General features: G+C 35.3%; 1 protein-coding gene across 1 annotated transcript in view; it reads right to left on the bottom strand.

The window, feature by feature from the left end:
* Positions 1 to 18,031, bottom strand: part of FBXL17 (F-box and leucine rich repeat protein 17) — a 539,741-nt gene that overhangs the window by 158,273 nt on the left and 363,437 nt on the right. The window contains exon 7 of the mRNA XM_032156700.2: positions 3,857 to 3,933. Coding sequence (XP_032012591.1) covers positions 3,857 to 3,933 — 77 coding nt within the window. The remainder of the gene's footprint in view (positions 1 to 3,856; positions 3,934 to 18,031) is intronic.

Genomic DNA, 18,031 nt, shown 5'->3' with positions numbered 1-18,031 from the left:
GCCACTATGCCCGGCCTTGAAGGAAGTAAATTTTCAAAAGAAAATTGAGCAAAAAAGTAGGTTGGGAAGTATTTGCTGACAAATTGTTCCAGGAACAAAGAAAAGCACAAGGGAAGCAATGAGAAAATTATCTACATAAAATGAAAGTAGCACAAAGGAGAGACAGGTGATAAATCTAAGACAGGAAGGCAAAAGAAAGGTTTTAGACTTTTTGCTGTATCTTTTTCTATTGCCTACTAATAATCTTGTTTAGCTAGCTTAGCTCTGGAGATCAAGTAGGCAGGTATAGACTAATGCAGGTCTAATTTCTAAATAATGATTTCCACAAACAGAAAAGCCACACTTGGAAGACGAGAAGGGCTAATTCTTCTTCAGAGGGAGAGAGAAAGAACATTCTGTATGATAAGAACTGCCAATCAGTGAGTGTCAACTATGCCACCAGGCACTCCACGAGTGTTTTATATTGATTTTCACTAACGTATGTGGAATGTATCATCATGTGGATTAACAGACGGCAAAACCAGGAGGTTAAGTAACTTGCTTTAGGTTACAAAGAAAGTAAGTGGCAAAGCTGGAATTTTAACTGAACTCTCTAACACCTAAGTTTGATTTTTTTTCCACAACACTGCCAATGACATACATTTGTTTGGTGATATAGGAATGACAATATTATGTTTCTCTTTAGGGAGCAATTTCCCAAGACTGTATTTTCTGTTTAACTGTGTCTGAATTACTGATTTGTTTATAATTGCTACCCTTTACCATAAAGATCTATGTTCAATTTGGGGAGTAAGAAGTCTATTAGCATGATCGTTTTCTTTATGACAACTATATCATATATCAATTAAAATAAACATAACTCTGTAACAGCCTGGCCAGGTGTTACAAAGTACTATAATACTACATTCAACACCTGTGAGAATCCTGACAAAAATTACAAATGATATGCCAGGTGAGGAGCTGTTTCTGAATCAATGAAGCCTGTAAAAAAAATCAAAAACCTCAGTATACTGTACTAAAAGAATATACATACCCACCACCATAGAAAGAGGAGGCCAAAAACAGACTCACCAGCTTGAATACGAGTAAAGCAATAGGAAGCAGAATCATGGGGTAGTCTCTTAAAGGATGAATTTCCCACTGTATCAAGATGTACATCAAATTTTACAATTTCTAAGTAGCTTCAATAATCAAAAAGTCCTATAGAATATGTTTCTACTCATCCAGTCAAAGAAGGAAAAGGGCATCTGTTTTTCTTTCTTAGAATTTGTAATAATAGGGTAGGGGGGACACAGTCTCTCCAGCACAGCAGTTACCTTCAATAACACGCTGTTTCTCTGGTTACAATGAATAATCTTTTTGCTGCCTCTTTGACAAAAATTACTCATATAGCATTGGCATTGTAGTGGGTGAAAAGACGAGATGAGCTTTCAGTAATTTGTTTAATTTTATCATCAAATAGCTATTGTAGTACGATCTCATAACCTATCAACCTTTCCCTCTCTTCCTCAATTGTGCCCCAACATTTTGGAGAACAGAATCAACAGATGCAAAGACTTTCACCATGAACCTTTTGAATACTTGAAATCCTACTGAAGAAGGAAGGTAAGATGGGGCAGAGAGCTTGAGAGCCGGAGGGACTGAGGTGCAAGAAAAATCATGATCAATTTCTCATCACAATGGAGAGGAAAGACCACAAAATTTTCACTTCCGATTCTGCTCAAATGGACAAGATCAGTTGTCAACTTTGCCTGATATTATCTTCATTTAGGCAAGTTTTACAAAATGACTGGTTGGGGCCCATTTCATAGAAATTCTAATTTGACTAGTTTCACGTGAGGCTTATATGTCAATATGTTTTAGAAACTCTTCAGATAGTCTAACGTGCAGACAGGATTGAGAAACACTGAACTAAAATAATTCAGAGACACAAATAAATGTAAACCATATTGGTAAGGTTTTTAACATAAACATCTTCCAAGACTTAGGAAAGGAGAGGTGGCAGAAAAATTTTAAGTGAATCTTGTTTTTATCCCACTCCTGTAGAAAAACAACACTTACTAACAGTGTACACTGTGCTACTCACCAGATTAGGTACCAGATACACACAGAAGCATGAAGTCAGACATTAATTCCTCATTTTACAACTGAGGAAATGGAGTGTCCTATATGTGAAGGAACTTCCCTAAGGTCAAAGAACAAAGACAGAACTTGATCTCAGATCTGTCTCAACTCCAGAGCTTTTTACCTTCTCAATTATCTTCTGGAACATTTCTTTTTGTACCTGATAACTTAATAGTAGGTGCTGGGTACTGCCTTTGTTACGACACAAAGTATCGCTATGCCTTCAGAATAAAGTGTGACTTTAGCAACATTTTACACTGCAGAATCTCAGAAGAGTTCATTATAAGGGATTTACTATCCATAACTCCTGGCTATTAGCTAAAAGGGGGAAATATACAAAAAGACCAGAAGAGTAGGTAATGACAAGTTTCAAATGAACAAATGAAAGTATTAGTTAATTAACAAATCTACATGGGTATATATACAATATACATATATAATACACACATACACACACACACACTCTCTCTCTCTCTCTCTCTTTCTCTCTCTCAATATGCCGTGTGTTGGTCAGGGAGAACTCTTTAGGGCCTAGACAATGCAGGACATAAGAAGTTTTAGAGAGTTAACCATGTCTAAGCAGCAATCTAATTGCCAAACCAGAAAACAAACAATGTAAGTAAAGAAAAATATATCAAAACACTACTTTTACAAGGCAAAATTAGGAAAAAACTCACAACCCAGAAACATTATGAATAAGACATATTCTCCAAAATAAACTGAAATTAGGTGTGTTTCTAAATGTAAAAAAAAAATAGATTATTTTTAAAATTATAGCTTCAGTAGAGTTTAGTAAAGTTTTTCAAAAAGATGAATTTAGTAGCTAATAAAAGACAACTCTCCCATCCATGGCAGATGGTCAGTGTGACATCCTAGGACTGGAGTCATTTATTATTATATGTCAGAGCTAACAATAAAAACTTTAATAGATTATTAACTTCCCTCAAGGTAGAAAGAATATTCTCAAATTTAAATGAAAAAATCAAAAAGTCAGAGAAAATAAAAGAAAACCATTTCATTCTCTTATAAAGCCTAATATATTTTCTGGTTAAAACTCTGTAATTAGATTAAATACACAAACAGTTACGAAAAAATTTATAAAACTAAACAAAAAAGGAAGGGTTAGGTTACTTTTCTTTATTACTGCGACAATATGACTTCATATTTTTCATAATTGTAGAAAACAACTTGCTTTTCACCACTTTAAAAGAATATTGAAAAGCAAGATAATTTAAAACGTTGCATATAAATGTATACCCTTTACTTCCTACATCCACAAATGGACATTCCCAAGGCTTTTCAGAATTTAAAGTGTTAAGAAGTTTGGCATTTAGAATGTCAGCAGATATGCCTTTGACATAATATTACATTAAGCAAATAAACTCAATGTAATAATTTTCTTAGTTATATTTATTATGCTCAACATTTTATTGTTAAACTTATTTTCATTGTATACCTCTTTTAGCTATACTTTTTAATTTTGTGTGAGTGTGTGTGTGTGCAAACGTACATGTGTGCGTGTGTGTGACTGCATGTGGCAATGAAGTAATATGCATATTCATTTTACTCTGGTTCTTAGCTCATAATTTTTTTTTTTTTGATATGGTCAGAATGAGCATAAATGACGATAGACAGTCTCTATGATATAGTTCTTGATTTCTTTTTAAAAACTTTCAATGATTTTGTATCTTTTTATTCTTAGAAAGGATTAGGAAAATGGTTCATTACCTACCATAATCTGTGATTTTACAGGACACCAAATACAGCTCTTTCAGGTTTTGTCCTTCCTTTGCAATGACCTCCACACACCTGAAACATACAAAAAGTGGTGAGTTATACTAATGCGTTCCAAGTTAAATTAGCAAGGGTTTGAATATAACAGGAAGAGGTCAGAATTTGGTGAATGCCACAGCTTTTTTTAATGGTGTTTCAGGAAAGGTATTATATTCCCTGCTTTAAAGTCAAGTGCTGTCATACCTAAATGACTTTACTTAAATATATTTATGACTAGTGCATCTTTTAAAACCAAAGAGCTTAGAAAGAAATAGTCCCATAAGAGTAATGTTACATTTGGTAATAAAAGACTAGTAAACATATGCTATTTAATGAATATATATTATTTATATAATTAAATAATTTATTATAATAGAACTGTAGAATATAGATAGATCATTATTACAGGTAGATGGTTATATGCTCATGGTTCAATTATCAATGATGGAATTAGGTAGTACTGAAATAGTATTTTTTGCAAAATTTTATTCAACATAATATCAAATATATTCTAAAAAGCTATAATTTTACAGATTAAAGATGAAAGAAAATATACACACATAACTTTAAAATCTTTTAAAGTATCTTATTCTTAATATTGTAAATAATTTGTTGTAAAGGTTTAGGCCATTTTAACAGTATAGATATAGATATGTAAGACTGTCTTTTCTGGTTTCATTTAGGTTAAATTTTTTTTTTAATGGTGCACTCTGCTCTAATAGGCCGAGTGGAAGTTGTATACAGAATCGAATGAACTTTAAAAGTAATGATTAACAATATTATCCATTTTGTGGCTCAGTTTCCTATAATATCAGAAAAATTTGTGCAGTCATACAGACACACAGGCAAATGCACCCTTCAATGCAGTCCCTCTTTTAATCTTTATAAATAACAGTTAAGTAAAAGGGTAAAAGCAAAAAGAGTCATTAACCTTTTCTAGGAAGTAAGGATCAAGTAATTCGATACCTGTGTGCATAATCTATCAAAAATTACTCAGTATCCATCTCTGTCTTTCCTATATTTTATTTGCTGTCTAGCTTATTTGTAGGAATCTTCATAAAATGTCAGGAAATTTTATACAATTTTACTTCACATAATTCATTATTGAAGGTTAAATTAGTTATAGAGAAGACACATATGTGTTTTAAAAATTTTTTATGGAATTTTGTTTTAATGGAATGATAAACATTTCAAATTTCCTCAGAATAACCGAATAAACATTCTTTATCTTCCCCTATTAAAAAAAGATCTATAAAAAAATGGATAAACTTTTCCATGTCTAAAACAGGAAACTTAAAACAGGAACACAATGCAATTATGACTGATACAGGTTGTGAGGGAAATTTTAAAGCCTAATTCCACGTCATTTGGTTTTAACATAACATTTAAATAAATTCATTTAAAAAAGAATAAAAACAGAAATGAAACAATACCAACAATAACAACATTTTATATGATAAAAACTATTTTTACATGCTAAGAGTACAAATAAAGGCCCTAGATGACTGTAATATCCTAAATCATTAAAAAATAATCTGATGGCTTTCTGTCAAATCAAATATACATCTCACTGTCCTCTTCCATTGCCTACCAAAAAAACTAACAGATCCAATATTTTGCGTGGCCACCAAAAATCATTAATTGTAGTTTGTTCTCATGCTCTATTTGAATAATTCAAAATGCCTGATTTATATTTGATTACGCTCTAAACAAGTGCAATATCCTATTTATCTTCCTTGTACTTGATTTCACATTAAATATGCTATAAGCACATGTGAACATTAAAGACATACAGATGACTACAAATAGCAAATGACACAAATTGACTTCACTGTACAAGCCAAGTCAAATGTTAGTATATAGGCAACAAGAACCAACATTTATATAAAATAAGATGATCAATCACTGGATAAAGACTGTCCTAAAAACTGATAAAAGGTCATGAGCATCAGGTTTCCCCGCTATTCACAGAGAAAAGTTCAAGAGGTGTAGACAATTATGAATACATATTATAAAATCATTTAGCATACTCAGGAGGCAATACAGTGGCCAAGAGATAACACATGATTAAGAGTGAGCAGTGTCTTTCAGATAAAAAAGGGAGAAATATAAGAGAAAAGCAATTTGCTTTTTATAAATAATCCCCTAGGATTTTTGCTGTTCTTGAAAGTTCCGGTAAACAAGGTTTTCCAAATACTTTTAATTACCCTGATCACAGCCAGTGTGCTAAAAGTCACGTACAACATAAAATTATTCCTGAAGTAAAAATTCATGGAGACAAAACCATACTCCTTGGAAAACGTGTAGCAAAATATTAATTTTATATCTGTTATGGATTTTACATTTGAAAAGAGAAACCCCAAATTCTGTGATTGGACATAAATGTCATATATATTGAGACACAAAATTTAGTGGTTGAAATAGGTAAATAAAGGACATAAACATCATATATATTGAGACACAAAATTTAGTGGTTGAAATAGGTAAATAAAGGACATAAACGTCATATATATTGAGACACAAAATTTAGTGGTTGAAATAGGTAAATAAAGTAGGTGTTGTTTTAAGAATTGAAAATGGAAGTGGTTTGTATTATCCCATTACTACAAATTGGTGGAAATGGAACACCACCTCATGTTCCCGGCTAGTGTCTAAAGTCTCATAATCCACCTATGTCGCGTTTCCCTGGCAGCATGTGGTGATAGCAGTTCATGACGAGAGATTGTGGGTGGTGACTATCCTTTTCTCCTGAAACTTTGAGTCCATTCTATAACATGTTTACAAGTAGTACATAACACAAGTCTGTGAACATACTTACTTTAAATAATTCCACTGTTTTACAAAGAATCTTGGCTCTAGTCATAACCTTTAGTGTATTAAAATCAGAGCAATTCCCAGCTCACTGTATAGAATGTACGCAAAAAACAAAGTCATAAATCTTAGTATGGACTACAGGTACAGCAAGTTAAGAGGTTTTTATAAACTGATACCAATAAAAGAGAGAAATGTGTGCAAAGTGATAATCTTGAAGTGAGAAGGAGAGTGATAGAACCAAAGACAACATTTAAAATGTTTACTTCTTCATCACCTTTCTTACAGATACTACATAGAAGAATATTCATTAATCATAGTGATGAATTAGTTTGGTCTGTAGGAGCAAGCCATGAGTCTCTAAACTCAGAATCTAGAATTCAAATTATTCCTATTCTTCCCCAACCCCTTGTCCCCATCACTCCTATAGGCAAAGCTCAGAATATCACATGGCCATTCTCTATGGATCAGTAGGTTCAAAGATTTCCCACTTCATGTATGACAACATAAGGAGTTATAAAATTTGGAAAAAGAACTGTCTCCTTACAGAAAGTAACCATGTATAAGATAATCAAGAAAAAATAATAACATGGGAAAATGGCATAGTGGATAAATGCTGAAGAATATCAAATACTTTAAAAGTGGCTCATGCATGTCAAGCACAATTAAGATTACTAAACCCTAAGGAGAGATCTGTCTTAACAAGAGAGAATAAAAGAATCAAAAGACATTCTAGTCTTACCTCCAGGGAATCACAGAACAATCACGTACATTTTTTGGAGCCCTATATCATCATTCTCTACAAGATAACTCCTTATGAAAAAGTTCTCCAAATCAAATGTCTTAGGTTCATTTAAATATACTTTAATTTATTCTGAATTGCCTACCCTCAGTTTATTTTCCTGCCTTTATGTTTTGGCAGGGGTCTGAAGAGAATTAAAAAAAAGACATTGCTACCATTGTAAATTCCTGAGTAACAGCTGTTGAGTACATATATATAAACTCTTGGAATACAGAGAAAGGGCCAGAAAACCTGCTCCAAAGTATCCTAAGCATCCAGAGTTATTTTTGATAATAATGTAATTTTATGCTCACTTGCTTTTGATAATGTTCTAAAATGCATCTGAAACATTTGATGAAATATGAAAAGCAACAGAAAGGTTACTTTGGTAAGCTAGATAGGATTTTTTTTTTTAAAGATGAGAAGGCATTACTTATTTTCAGTGGAGGGAAAATCTGTCTCCTTAGCAACAGATTCCTAATCACATGATTTATGTGAAGGGTAAAGGTTAATGAATTAAGCTGTGTAAGCTTCAAAACTATCAAAGGAATTCAAAAGAGCCTTGAATTATGGAAAACAATGGCCCATTCTACATACATACCAAATTTTTATGTTTTTTTGTCTCCTACTCAAAAGCTAGAACATGGCATTAGTGACAATTGAAAAGAACTAATGAGGAAATATGACTACATCGCTTGCAATAGGAGTGTCCTAGGAGACCTTGTTACTGTTTGTGATGTGCTTCAAACCCAAAAGAAGCTAATTGGAGCTGCCAGACACTGGTTTGCAAATCTCACTTTAAAGGACAGGCTCAATCACCTCAGAGGTGTGAAAAGAAATGTCCCCATTAGAGATGCATTAGTATGTGGCTTGGTGAATTTCTAAATAAACTTTAGGATGTTCTTTCCTAAGTCACTTTTATATTTGAATAACAGATATATCTTTAAGTGAAACACAAATGCAACAAGACAAAAACAACCCCACAGATCTAAAACAAAGAAGTATGAAGAGTGTCGTAAAGTAATTGGCAAATAAGTGCATCTGGGAGCTAGGTATGTTTAGGTTGAATAAACATGTGGATCAAACCTCAAAACTCCTGAAACAAACAATCATAAAAGTGATCTATTTGGGGTTTTAGAAATAGAACCTCATTTTCATCATTTCTTGAAACTAAACAAGCCAAGAATCCAACCTATGTTACATAGATTGTAAGTGGGTAGGGGCTTAAGTAGCTACAACACATACACACAAACACACACAAACACACACACAAGCACACACACACACACACAGAGACCCCACATGAAAGGAGTACAAAGTGTTTATGAGATCTAAAGAGAGTAACAAGAGAGCAAACAGTCCAATTCCATGCTGCAGAAGCTCATCCCGACTAATTCATACATGGGTCATTTAAATGATAGCAGAGGCCACCAAAACACAATTTGGTATCTTACAGAAAGAATAATGATATCTGATTGATTTTTCTAAAGCTCCAAATCAAGTTTTACTGAAGAATAAACCAATCCTAGTGCAGTAAATGAATGGGTATAATTTATAGGTTTACTCCGCTTTCAGAAAATGCACAATATAAAAGATTTCTATGCACAAAAGAGATAAATTTACAAGTAAACTTTTACAAGATGAGTCAATTCAAGAATCTATTAATATACTTGATCTCAGTCAAAAGGCCAAGAAGTAATCAAGAATCTATTAATAGTATGTTTCCCCTTAATACATTTGAATACAATTTCATTTATGAGTCTTATATTTATAGTTACTTTTTCTAAGTAATAGGACATCTTAACCTTGCAGAAATGGCATGAAATATGTTTTTTTAATCTTCAAGTTAAACAGCTGTACATAAATGACAAACACAAGATTATTTATGGAACATGACAGATGGTATCAAGGTGATATGTTAAATCCACTTTGTATTTTACAGTATAGTTTTTTTGTAAATGCTCTTCTATTCAATCCTATTGACAACACAATACCAAATATACACCTAAGTCAATTTTTCATGTAAACTTCTAAAGATGTGCTCATAGAAGAGATGTTTACTGCAAGAAAAATTCTTTTTTAAAGGTTGACTTGCAATTAACATGCGAGAGCATTTGCTCAAAGCACGTTCTTAATATACCACAGGGGCAAAGACTAGGAGTGACATGCAAAATGTCACCAAATCCACCAGTTAACAACAATTATCTTGGGACACTCATTAAGTTCTCACTACCAAATGTTATTCTCTAGAAAGCCAATATCTGATTAGTGTGGCTGAGATTAATTTAAGCTCTTGCTACTTAAACAATAGCAAACCGATGCCCATTTTGTCACGCTGAGAGGTAATGGAAGGCTACAAAATTAGAATAGCAGTGTTTCGTTATTTATGTTTTAATGAGACACACCACAAGAGGTGGCCTACAAACTGAAATGTTACTAAAACTTAAGTTCTATGGGTTTGCATCTTTGCCAACAGAGGGTGTCCTTTAAGGAAAAGGAGGCAGAGCAGATGTCATTTGCTGATTCTTTCTGGACCACTCTCTCCTTGAGTGTCTGTGACATTAAATAGGTTTTCTCATTGGAGAACAGGATTTAGCAATGAAAAAGTAATATACCAACAAAATAATATTTTTCATATATTTAGGAATGGCCATCACAAACCTGCTGATATGAAAATACATTTTTATTCATTTATATAGTAAAATGTTTAAATTTAATTTGAGTGTTTCTTAGAATACTTTAAAAATGTATTTTAGATAGAATAATGCCTGCCATATTTTAAAATGCACATTTTCTTTAAGCTACTAAGACACAAGACGATTAAATGTTTTTCTGAGGGGCAGGTACAGAAATTGAACTAGCAAACTTGCAATAAACTTGGCTCTGGCTTTAATATTTCAGATCTATTTAACCAAAAGTCTTGCTTTTTAATTTTAGCCATTGTTCCATCCATTACCATAACTAACTAAACCTTATGTAACAAGTTAACATTTTCTAAGCATTCCTCAGAATATGCAAGAAGCAGAAAAAAGATGCTAAGCTTTATTTATTAATTACTTTACTTAATTCAAGAATGTTTCATTCAGTGTAAACTATGTTTTAGAAATACTAAAAGATATAATCAAAAGCCACATTATTATAAAATAATGAACATAATACTTACAACCTTGATGGATCAAATACTGTTTATTTTTTGTGACCGTAGTTGATATTAATGTTTATACCTAGGAGCAGCAAAATCATATTACTATGTCTATAACTATTAAAAATCAACTGAACGTAAGCATTTCCTTTAGTCCTGTAAAGAAAATATTTCAGGACTAAGGAAACGCTAGAAAAAAAATTAAAGGCAAGCTTTCCTAATTCACCAGTTTATTCATTCTTCAGTAGAAACACATGTAGTTAGTTACTTTGAATAAGGAAATGCTAAGAGACCTCCTCCATCTTTGAAGGTTTTTGAGTTTCCATCAATTCATAATCTGTAACTCTAATGGAATCCAGATACTGTAAAATTCTGATATAGTTAAGACTGGTGCTATCTTTATGGTGTTCTGGTATATTTTAATATAGACAGCAGAAGACAAGACTTTGTTACCCTACATGTAACAAAGATTTACCATGTGGAAACAAAAGCTCAGGACCCTAGAAAAGCAGAAATACTAAAACATTTAAAACTACAATCTAGGTTAATGAACTGTAATTCTTTAGAGACCATTCTTGTCCTGAAAAAAAGTCAGGCAAAATTCTGCAACTCGAAACTGATGCCCACCACAAAAACATTAATAATGAAACTAGAAACATTGTAAAGAGATTTGTCAGGGCTCCAAATAGCTAAAAAGGATACCGTGAAATTTAGGTGAAATATTAAACATATAATTGAGGATAATCTCTCTGCCCAGCCTGTTCCCTTATCTTAACTGCTATAAATATTGATATGAAAGTCTCAATTCAACAGAGCATGTATTTTAAGCTTACTTTTAATTTAAAATGGCTAAGACTAAATTATTTTAGTGGAATATAAAAGCACTCAGAAGATGAGATTTCAGGCATCATTCATGAAAGAGTTAAGCACTTCCTCACCAGAAGACAGCCACAACTCTGCTTTGTAGTGACTAATTGCCTCTTTAACCCCTGTGCTCTGGGAGTTGGCCTGTGCTTCAATACTAGTTTTGTGATACAGCCAAAGACTGATGTTCAACATAGACCTCCCATGACCTGTGTAGCCAAGGAGGCAACTCAGACAAGATGCTGACAAAAGGTTTCCTTCTCATTTGGGAAGGCATAGAATCTTTTTTTGGATAAGCCAAATTCTCAGAAGACTATAAAACACAGGAGGTAAAGATAATTTATAAAAGTTAAAAGAATGGTTTCTCACTTGAGCTAAGAATGATTCTAAGAATCCCAATGTATCACTCAAAATTTTGTTCAAAAATGGTTTCAGTAACACGAAAAAAAAGTTTAGTTCTTTTAAACGCAATGAAGAGGGTACCTAATTTGATGCCTTTGAAAGCTTATAATTAGATAGCTATAATCAAATACAGAGGAAAGCAGGTCAACATCTTCATTCCAAATGTTTCCCGTATGCTTTAAACATTTGTAACCAGGAAGTCTGCACTTTGTCATTAATTTTTAAGCCTGGCAACTTCTGGTTTGATCAAAAACTAATAAAAAAATTTTACAGGAGATTTTATGTAGAGATTATATAAAACTAATTAATCCTGCAATCAGGATGGCAGAATAGGATAGTCATGACTTTTTGTTATTTTTAAAAGGGAAGGAATGAGGAAGGAGTTGTAGATTAGGGAGCAGGAAAAGTGTAGGCAGTGGGAACAAAGTAACCCACATATTCATTCACAAATAAGAAAGGACAAGCTTGAGGAAGGCAGGGACCTACATAAATTTGACATTATTGATGCTTAGCCAGATTGTACTCTGAATCCTTTGAGTCTCAAGGATCATCACTGAATATATAAAACCTGCTTCCAAAGCTCTGGGACTGCCATTGCTTTACTCTCATTTTTACCATATAATTGCACATCAATGTTCACATCAGAGGCAAATCATCTCTGCTGTAACATTTTTAAGAAAGAGGCAGCAGGTCATGTTAAGTTGTTTTGGTGCACTGTGTTTACGCAGAGAGATAACGTTTTACTTAAAAAATAATTCTTTTTATTTATAGAAATATGTGGACTATATTTAAAAAAAGAATGTGACAATAAAGGGCATCAACAAATAATTCTCTATAAAAACTATGTAGTTTATTTTTTTAATCCAAAAGAAAGGAAGAAAGCTGATTTCGGTTATTTTTTTTTAACCTGAAGGAGAGAGAAACGGTCTTCCACATTTCCTTTTTAATGTTCAAGTAAATGCTATAGGATTAGATTTCGAGATTCCAGAAGAGGCTATTGAATCTTACATAGCTTCTCTGGCTATCAGGCCATTACAGTGGTTCCTAATGTTAAAAAGTCCATTTGTCTGTAAAATAAATATACTTCTAGAAGTTTCTTTCTAAACTGATAATGCAAAGACTTGGTTATAAATAACTTATAATCAAAGGACTATGTAGTATATGTGTACATGTATGTATATACATTTATGAAAAGAACTCTTAACAAATATATTTTTTCCTTATCAACATTGTCACTAAATCAACAAATACATAGTTGTTGTGTGTGCACTAAATAAAATAATTCAGCAGCCTAACCTCTGAAATACCGTAATCACAAAAATCCAGGTTGCTCTGCATGGACTAGTCACCAGTCTATTCCCTCTGAAGAGAAACACATCTCAGTGTTCATAGGGAGAGTGATGGAAAGCTAATGAAACCAGTGTGTAAGACTGATAGAGACCACAGGGAGGAAGTATTATCTATTTTCTCCTTGCAGAAAGTTGCAAAAGCAAGACAGTAAATAAACATGGAGAAAGAAGAAGGCACATTTCACTGTTTGTTTCAGACACTGGGTACCTCTGCAGGCAACATCATGTCTGACAGCCAGCAGAAACAACCAGCATTCCCAATCCAGTAGTCAGATTTACGTTATTTTAAAGGGTAAACCAAAATGAACAGTGCATCTCTCTGGCATATTTTGAAATGATCTACTATTAATTAATACAGTTACTGTTCTGTCTGCATAATCAACAAACCATTTAGCAAAAGACAGAAACTGTATTAAAATTTCTGCTCTACACAAAAAGCACTCCTTTCAAGTACCCAGCTAAATAAAGGAATAACATTCTGGCATTCTGTGAAAGAAAGATTGAGAGTTCAAGAGAAAGAGTTTATTGTTTTCAAAAGTCATTAGTGGAATAAGGAAGGGGAGCAATGGCAGGTGTTTGAAAGAGATGGTAGGTAAATGTGCCTGGAGTCAGTTGGTCAGTTTTGTGCTTCTATAGGTCGTGAGGGCATCATGAATTCCATCCCGGTAATGACAGAATTTTATAGAAAAAATAAATTTAGGGCATAAATTCGTTTTTTGGAGATATTTTATTGAAAGGTAAGCACAGACAGGGTCATTAGATTCACGATACTATTAGGCCATTTGGCAACATTTGGGGCTATGGGAAAAGTAAGAGCAATTCAATGACACATCACACTGAAAAAGGTGACAAATTATAAAAGGTAACAGCATAAGCAAGTTAGCAAATGTGGAGATATACTCAGGGAAGCATTGGTTGAGTTAGTAATTTAAGTTTGTGGAGAGAATATTGTAATGGGGAAAAAGAAGAAAATATTTTGGGGGGTGGAGCCAAGATGGCCGAATAGGAACAGCTCCGGTCTACAGCTCCCAGCCTGAGCGACACAGAAGACGGGTGATTTCTGCATCTCCATTTAATGTACCGGGTTCATTGCACTAGGGAGTGCCAAACAGTGGGTGCAGGACAGCCGGTGCAGCGCACTGTGCGCGAGCTGAAGCAGGGCGAGGCATTGCCTCAGTTGAGAAGTGCAACGGATCAGGGAGTTCCCTTTCCTAGTCAAAGAAAGGGGTAACAGACAGCACCTGGAAAATTGGGTCAGTCCCACCCTAATACTGCGCTTTTCCAACGGGCCTGGAAAATGGCACACCAGGAGATTGTGTCCCGCACCTGGCTCGGAGGGTCCTACGCCCACGGAGTCTCGCTGATTGCTAGCACAGCAGTCTGAGATCAAACTGCAAGGCGGCAGCGAGGCTGGGGGAGGGGCGCCCGCCATTGCCCAGGCTTGCTTAGGTAAACAAAGCAGCCAAGAAGCTCGAACTGGGTGGAGCCCACCACAGCTCAAGGAGGCCTGCCTGCCTCTGTAGGCTCCACCTCTGGGGGCAGGGCACAGACAAACAAAAATTCAGCAGGAACCTCTGCAGACTTAAATGGCCCTGTCTGACTGACAGCTTTGAAGAGAGTAGTGGTTCTCCCAGCACACAGCTGGAGATCTGAGAACGGACAGACTGCCTCCTAAAGTGGGTCCCTGACCCCCGAGCAGCCTAACTGGGAGGCACCCCCCAGTAGGGACAGACTGACACCTCACTTGGCCAGGTACTCCTCTGAGACAAAACTTCCAGAGGAACTATCAGACAGCTGAATTGGTGGTCTCATGAAAATCCGCTGTTCTGCAGCCACCGCTGCTGACACCCAGCCAAACAGGGTCTGGAGTGGACCTCTAGCAAACTCCAACAGACCTGCAGCTGAGGGTCCTGTCTGGTAGAAGGAAAACTAACAAACAGAAAGGACATCCACACCAAAAACCCATCTGTACATCACCATCATCAAAGACCAAAAGTAGATAAAACCACAAAGATGGGGAAAAAACAGAGCAGAAAAACTGGAAACTCTAAAAAGCAGAGCACCTCTCCTCTTCCAAAGGAATGCAGTTCCTCACCAGCAATGGAACAAAGCTGGATGGAGAATGACTTTGACGCGTTGAGAGAAGAAGGCTTCGGACGATCAAACTACTCCGAGCTACGAGAGGAAATTCAAAACAATAGCAAAGAAGTTAAAAACTTTGAAAAAAAATTAGACGAATGGATAACTAGAATAACTAATGGAAAGAAGGGCTTAAAGGAGCTGATGGAGCTGAAAGCCAAGTATCGAGAACTACGCGAAGATTGCAGAAGCCTCGGTAGCCGATGCGATCAACTGGAAGAAAGGGTATCAGCGATGGAAGATGAAATGAATGAAATGAAGCGAGACGGGAAGGTTAGAGAAAAAAGAATAAAAAGGAACGAACAAAGCCTCCAAGAAATTTGGGACTATGTGAAAAGACCAAACCTACGTCTGATTGGTGTACCTGAAAATGACGGGGAGAATGGAACCAAGTTGGAAAACACTCTGTAAGATATTATCCAGGAGAACTTCCCCAATCTAGCAAGACAGGCCAACATTCAGATTCAGGAAATACAGAGAATGCCACAAAGATACTCCTCGAGAAGAGCAACTCCAAGACACATAATTGTCAGATTCACCAAAGTTGAAATGAAGGAAAAAATGTTAAGGGCGGCCAGAGAGAAAGGTCGGGTTACCCACAAAGGGAAGCCCATCAGACTAACAGCTGATCTCTCGGCAGAAACTCTACAAGCCAGAAGAGAGTGGGGGCCGATATTCTACATTCTTAAAGAAAAGAATTTTCAACCCAGAATTTCATATCCAGCCAAACTAAGCTTCATAAGTGAAGGAGAAATAAAATACTTTACAGACAAGCAAATGCTGAGTGATTTTGTGACCACCAGGCCTGCCCTAAAAGAGCTCCTGAAGGAAGCACTAAACATGGAAAGGAACAACCAGTAGCAGCCGCTGCAAAAACATGCCAAATTGTAAAGACCATCCAGGCTAGGAAGAAACTGAAATTAACTAACGAGCAAAATAACCAGCTAACAACATAATGACAGGATCAAATTCACACATAACAATATTAACTTTAAATGTAAATGGGCTAAATGCTCCAGTTAAAGGACACAGACTGGCAAACTGGATAAGGAGTCAAGACCCATCAGTGTGCTGTATTCAGGAAACCCATCTCACGTACAGAGACACACATAGACTCAAAATAAAGGGATGGAGGAAGATCTATCAAGCAAATGGAAAACAAAAAAAGGCAGGGGTTGCAATCCTAGTCTCTGATAAAATAGACTTTAAACCAACAAAGATCAAAAGAGACAAAGAAGGCCATTACATAATGGTAAAGGGATCAATTCAACAAGAAGAGCTAACTATCCTAAATATATATGCACCCAACACAGGAGCACCAAGATTCATAAAGCAAGTCCTCAGTGACCTACAAAGGGACTTAAACTCCCACACAAAAATAATGGGAGATTTTAACACACCACTGTCAACATTAGACAGATCAACGAGACAGAAAGTTAACAAGGATATCCAGGAATTGAACTCAGCTCTGCACAAAGTGGACCTAATAGACATCTACAGAACTCTCCACCTCAAATCAACAGAATATACATTTTTTTCAGCACCACAGCACACCTATTCCAAAATTGACCACATAGTTGGAAGTAAAGCTCTCCTCAGCAAATGTAAAAGAACAGAAATTATAACAAACTGTCTCTCAAACCACAGTGCAATCAAACTAGAACTCAGGATTAAGAAACTCACTCAAAACCGCTCAACTACATGGAAACTGAACAATCTGCTCCTGAATGACTATTGGGTACATAATGAAATGAAGGCAGAAATAAAGATGTTCTTTGAAACCAATGAGAACAAAGACACAACATACCAGAATCTCTGGGACACATTCAAAGCAGTGTGTAGAGGGAAATTTAGAGCACTAAATGCCCACAAGAGAAAGCAGGAAAGATCCAAAATTGACACCCTAACATCACAATTAAAAGAACTAGAAAAGCAAGAGCAAACACATTCAAAAGCTAGCAGAAGGCTAGAAATAACTAAAATCACAGCAGAACTGAGGAAATAGAGACACAAAAAACCCTTCAAAAAATTAATGAATCCAGGAGCTGGTTTTTTGAAAAGATCAACAAAATTGATAGGCCGCTAGCAAGACTAATAAAGAGGAAAAGAGAGAAGAATCAAACAGACGCAATAAAAAATGAAAAAGGGGATATCACCACCGACCCCACAGAAATACAATCTACCATCAGAGAAGACTACAAACACCTCTACGCAAATAAACTAGAAAATCTAGAAGAAATGGATAAATTCCTCGACAAATACACCCTCCCAAGACTAAACCAGGAAGAAGTTGAATCTCTGAATAGGCCAATAACAGGCTCTGCAATTGTGGCAATAATCAATAGCTTACCAACCAAAAAGAGTCCAGGACCTGATGGATTCACAGCCGAATTCTACCAGAGGTACAAGGAGGAACTGGTACCATTCCTTCTGAAACTATTCCAATCGATAGAAAAAGAGGGAATCCTCCCTAACACATTTTATGAGGCCAGCATCGTCCTGACACCAAAGCCTGGCAGAGACATAACCAAAAAAGAGAATTTCAGACCAATATCCTTGATGAACATTGATGCAAAAATCCTCAATAAAATACTGGCAAACCGAATCCAGCAGCACATCAAAAAGCTTATCCACCATGATCAAGTG

Source organism: Hylobates moloch, unplaced genomic scaffold, assembly GCF_009828535.3.
Source record: "Hylobates moloch isolate HMO894 unplaced genomic scaffold, HMol_V3 SCAFFOLD_6, whole genome shotgun sequence".
NCBI lineage: Eukaryota > Metazoa > Chordata > Mammalia > Primates > Hylobatidae > Hylobates > Hylobates moloch.
This window is presented reverse-complemented; position numbering and strand designations above follow the sequence as displayed.